The 6,000-nt window shown below is 31.9% G+C and overlaps 1 protein-coding gene across 1 annotated transcript in view; it reads left to right on the forward strand.

The window, feature by feature from the left end:
- LOC111630015 (importin-5-like) overlaps positions 1-6,000 on the forward strand; it is a 101,005-nt gene that overhangs the window by 50,192 nt on the left and 44,813 nt on the right. Inside the window, 1 exon segment of the mRNA XM_023374007.1 lies at positions 2,661-2,750. Coding sequence (XP_023229775.1) covers positions 2,661-2,750 — 90 coding nt within the window.

Below are 6,000 nucleotides of genomic sequence, written 5' to 3' on the forward strand. Positions count from 1 at the left end.
TGACTTATTTTTCCATATTCATCAGTATTTTCTGTATTCGTCATCATTCCCAACACCAAAAGTGGCACAACAATTGAACACCTGCACTGATCAGCTAGCTGCATTAGCTAGTTGTAGTTAATCAGTCTGCTTTGTGCGGTCGTCATGTGTGTAGTTGAGTTATTGAAAAATAATCAATGTGAGAAACCAAATTCCAATTACTCCAAAGTGGCACTCAAATGTTGCTATAATCAACCAAAATACAAATACATTCAATGATAATGTAATTGCCTACTTCAGAAAAGTTGTAAAAAGCAGACAAAAACACACAACACTGGAAAAGTTCTTTATTAAATCGAGTGTTACTGAATCATTGGGAAAACAGACCCCATGATCATAATTGGAATTGCCTAATGTTTTAATTGATATGTCTTCTAAACAATAATACTATATTATTAATATACTGTATTAATAATACTGTTCTTCCCCTTCTATCACTATACTGTATTTATTTAGTAAAATAAAGATAAAGTTTTAAAAAACAGCATAGTTTTCATTCTTGTATCTTTTTTTCAGGGTGGGAACGGATTAATTGAATATCAGTTATTTATAATGAGAAAAATTATTTCTATATTCATCATATTCCATATTTGTTAGGTCCTTAGGAACAGATTAATGACAAATATCGAGGTTCCACTGTATATCTATTCTATCAAACTGTTTATGAAATTATCTAATGCATTTTCCTCCATCATGAATAGCCCTCCAGAATGCATATTGACAAGATTATGTTGTTATAAGTACACTTTTTCTTGGTTATGCGATTCTTTGGGATTCATGTCAGGTGAGATCAATGGTTACTCTTACTAGTCAATGTCAGCATTCTAGAAATATATATTGACCAATCAAGCATGGTGAAATCAATAGATATCAGCAATTAGGCTTTAGCCTTCTTGTGGTAGAAACAGACAACAAAAGACTTGAAGATTACGTAGAGATTCTGTAAAGATATTGGCTTCAACTATGAAAGACACTGTTTATAGTTGCAACCCAGAATATGCAGATTCATTTCTTTTCTAGGTTTAATATTGGCAGATACAAAATACTCTGTGATCTTCACCAGTTTGGACTGCAGGGGTAATTCGTTAGTTTTTATAAAAAACTTCCTACAGAATCGAAGATTCCAAGTTAGGATGGACACCACTTTATACAGGCCTTTTACACAAGGTGTTCCTCAAGGTCCTATTTTGAGTGTGACTCTGTTCTAATTAAAATTAACAGCATAGCTCCCTCCCAGTATGAAACACTTTCTGTATGTGGATGACTTTCAGATCTCCTGTCAGTCTAGTAACATGAGACAACTGCAAACTTCCTTAACTCACAAAGTGCATCTGTCAAGCTTTCCATAGTTGAAAGGATATGCTTTAGATTGACCGTTTTCATAACTCTTGGAGTTTCTTCTTCATTTTTTTCCTTCTGACTGTTCACAATCTAATTCTTTATATAATTGTTCTAAATCTTTATTCAGGAGTGGCTGATCATGGGCTTCTAAAAGTTCTGTCACATCTTCAGCTGTAACATCTTCCAGTCCCGCATCACGTGCAAGTCTGGTAATGCCTTCAATTAAATTGTCCTGATGTGCTACTTCTTCAAAATTATGCATGAATGCTGGCAGAAGTTTATGCCAAACTCCATTTAAGCATTTTGCTGAAACTTCATTCCAAGCCAACCTCATGTTTTTAATGCCTTTCAAAATATGGAAAGACCACCAATAGTCTTTAACTGTTTCGTCTGAAGTGTCTGAAACTTTCATCATTTTCATGAATTTTTTACGGAGATAATAAGCTTTGAAGGTTGCAATAACTCCCTGATCCATTGGTTGCAAAAGAGATGTTGTATTGGAAAGCATGTAAACAACCTTGACATCGAATGGTGTTCTTATTTCATTAAAGTTTTGAGGATGTCCTGGAGCATTGTCCAAGAGAAGTGCCTTGGGTGGTAATTTATTTTCTTCAAAAAAGCAAAGCACAGTAGGGCAAAAATAACTTGTGTACCAATCTATGAAAACATCTTGTGTGACCCAATCTTTCTTGTTCCATTTCCAATAAACTGGCAATATATCTTTATTTAGACCCTTTAAAGCATGCAGTGTCTGTGAATGATACACTAACATTGGTTTAAGTTTCAAAGTTCCTGAAACAGTGGCTCCCAACAAAGGAGTTAATCTATCTATTGCAACTTTAAAACCTGGAGTGGAATATTCTTCATGAGAAATAAAAGCTTTTTCTGGTAACTTTTTCCAATAAAGTCCAGTCTCATCAATGTTAAAGACTAGATGTGGACAATAGTTGCCTTGTTCTACATATCCCTGAAATTCCTTAGGAAAAGCAGCCACCACCGCAACTTCCGCACTTCTGCTTCATCACATAATTTTTACACTATGACAGTTACTTCGGGATTTAAATCTCATTAACCAAAAAAGTTTTTCACCTCCATGTGTCTCCTTAAACAATACTAATTTTCAGAAAAATTTTTCTGAAAATTTTAGTTTATAGTCATGTGTAAATGAAATTTATAACATCATAAAGATTAATTAGATTAAGAATTGAAATTCTGTAAAATTACTTAAATTTGATTATGTTTTGTAATTTTTTAAATATTAAATAATTTTAAAATTGCAGCATCCCAGAGTTCGATATGCAGCTTGCAATTGTATCGGTCAAATGGCTGCAGATTTTGCTCCAATTTTTGAAAAAAAATTTCATGAAAAGGTAAAATTTACTTGATTATTATTTTTATTTTACTATAAGTTTTAAAGTAATTGTGTGATAATTAATTATATTCTCAGTTTCATTAGAATATAAAATTACACATTGCTTTTAAGCAATTTTATATAATTATTATTGTTAATGTATTACGTAAATTTCTGAATGTTAGTGAAGTTCGAGAAAGCAAGTACCAACTTTTTATGACTTGGGTATTATAGATAATTATAGTACTCAAAATATCCAAATATACAATTTTTTAAACTGATTTTTAGAAAATTCTAATTATCATTCTTTCCTTTGGAACCAAATTGTATATTGTGGAAATTAAACACTTATTTTAAATGTCGCTAGGCTATACAAGATTTGCTAAAATCATTGTTATCTAACAAAAGCATAAGTTGCTGCATTCTGTTTTTATAACAAATGGGAGATGTTAAATATTATATCACAGGGAATGTATCTTTTTCCATAAAATTCAACTTAAATATGTATTGTATTATATGTAATTTTTATGTGTAAAAAAATTCTACATAAGTATACAATAGAATCTTGCTTTGTAGCCATCCTTGCAGTTACCTATAAAAGTACCTAAGTTGTAATATATATCAAATTCCAACTTGTGGCAACCTCAATTAAATGGCCAGACAGGACTGTCCAAAAGTAATATTTATCCCAATTTACAGTATATGGCTAACAGAAGAAGAAAACCATGCATTTCTAAACTCAGTGTACTGTTTAAAGCAATTTTAAGTGAACTAGGTTTGTTTTTAGTTTTCAGATTGTTTGCTGAGATCCCTTTGACAGATGATGTTTCAAATAAAATAAATCTTTACATACATTTGACAAATTAAATTTGTTTCTAGAATTTAGTAATAAAAAAAAAAAATACAATTACATATTTGTTCAATATAGTTATACAAAATCTTATTATATTTTNATGCCAGTCTAATGTGATACTTTTTACACTGAAGTGTTAAATTGGATCTCATTCATATAATACTGTTCAGAATTGGGAACATTTCAGTTGTTTATTTTCATTAAAATGGAGGTAACAGATGAATATAAGAGACATGTTTTATACTTTTTATTTTTAAGTGATGACAATTCTACAAATGCAGCCAAAAAATTAAATACTGTTCATAATCAAACTGTAATTAGTTTAAGGACTGCACAGAAGTGGTTTGAAAGATTTAGAAACAATGATTTTAATGTGGAGGATAAGGCTCGTACTGGAAGTCCCAATGACTTTGATAATGATGCTATCTCTCCACTAGTTGAAGCAGAACCATCTTTAACAGTTGATGAAATTGGGGAATTTTAAGTTCATCCCTTGGAACTGTTAATAGACACCAACAAATTGGAAAAGTTTCAAAACTAGGGAAATGGATACCACATGAATTGTCAATAGCTAATTAACAACGTGTAAACATTTGCATGTCTCTTTTATCCCATATTGCTTTAGAACCTTCTCTTGATCGGCTGGTTACTGGAGATGAAAAATGGATCCCCTATAATAATATGATGAGAAAAAAACAATGGACGGATCATGACAGGCAGCCAAAACTGGCTGCAAAAGGTGGGTTGCATCCAAAAAAAATTCTTTTGTCTGTTTGATGGAATATGTCAGGTGTAATTCACTTTGAGCTGTTAGAACCTAATCAAACAATTACAGCTCAAATGTATTGTGAGCAATTAGAGCGTTTAAATGAAAAATTGAAAAAAATAGACCATCATTAGTGAACAGAAAGCAGGTTCTCTTGCAACATGACGATGTCAGACCACATTCTGCAAAAATAACTGTACAGAAACTCAAAAGCTACAACTGGGAAATTTTACCTCATCCACCATATTCACCAGATAATGCTCCCAGTGATAATCATCTTTTTCATAGTTTGCAGAATTTTTTAAAAGGGAAAACTTTTGAGGATGAGAATAATGTAAAAAAGTCTATTTCTGCATATTTTGATTCAAAACCGAAATCATTTTACGAAGACAGGATTAAAAAGCTACCATCAAGATGGCAAGAAATTGTACAAAATAATGGTGAATACATTATGGATTGAAATAAAATTTAATAAAATAAACTGTTGAACCTAAAACAAACAGTACATTCTAAATCATTAAAGAAAATTATACAATGTTATTTATTGCAACAACTTAAACTGTTTTGGCACTTTGAATTGCACAAGAGTCCCTTGCTTTTACAACTGCATTTATTCATGAAACACTTCTTTTTGCAATGGCAATGTGTATAGCCTTGCCCTCCACTTTTCAAATTAGCTGTAGCTGCTTCTCTCAGCGATATTTCTTGAGAAGAAATCTCATCTATGGAAAGTAATTTTTCTTTACAAATTACGAACTGATTATGATTATAAAGTTGTTTGAGGGTACCATTTTGTTTTCTAATTTATAAAAGTCGGAGTCGTTATTTCAACAACAACTGCCAACACATTTCGGGTATCTGTATGGCCACGGTTGACATCAGGGACTTGTATTCGTATGGTATCACCAACTTGAGCAAGAGGAAATTTTCTTTTTGAGATTCGTAACATTTTGTTGCTTGCAGTAGAAGATTCTCTTTTGCAGCCGCTCTTTTTATAGAAATAACTTTGTGTTGTTTAGTTAGGGCTTGATATGAAGACGTATGGGTTGCAGCTCCTCTTCAACATTTTCCTTTGGAATATGGTATTTGCTATGGCCACTGCTCAAATTTTCTTCAAAAGTATTAACAATTTCTTTAACCTGCACCAAAGCTTATCTGTGCTTGTCAACATACACCAGCGATTGTTCAAATGTATAATAATATAACCAAATATTTGGTCTTTCACTGACATATTTTGTATGTGTCGACATTCTCTAATTTTGGTCTTTCACAGTAATATACATATACAGTAGAGCATCATTTATCCGAAAGTCGGTTATCCGAAAGCATTCCAGTCGGCAAATTTAAATTTTCGCTAGTGCTGTGGCGCTGCAATCTTTGGCTATATCTTGGGCTACTCCAATATTTTTTTTTTCGTTGGTGTGTGTGTTTTAGCTGGCAGCACTGGCACTTTTGTGTGATGTTTTTCTGAGGACTGTGTCGTGCTGAATCGAACGTTTTTGATACTAGATCAACTTCTAAAGTATATTTTTTTGGTTTTTATATTTTTCAATATATTTATTTTGTTTGTACAAAATAAAAAAATAATTTTTAACGATACAATAGCCACGATTATTATTTTAGAAAGTTTTCGTTAGGCTTAACATCGAC

The sequence above is a fragment of the Centruroides sculpturatus genome, unplaced genomic scaffold (genome assembly GCF_000671375.1).
Source record: "Centruroides sculpturatus isolate CEXI.00-Female unplaced genomic scaffold, Cexi_2.0 scaffold415, whole genome shotgun sequence".
NCBI classification, from domain to species: Eukaryota; Metazoa; Arthropoda; class Arachnida; order Scorpiones; family Buthidae; genus Centruroides; species Centruroides sculpturatus.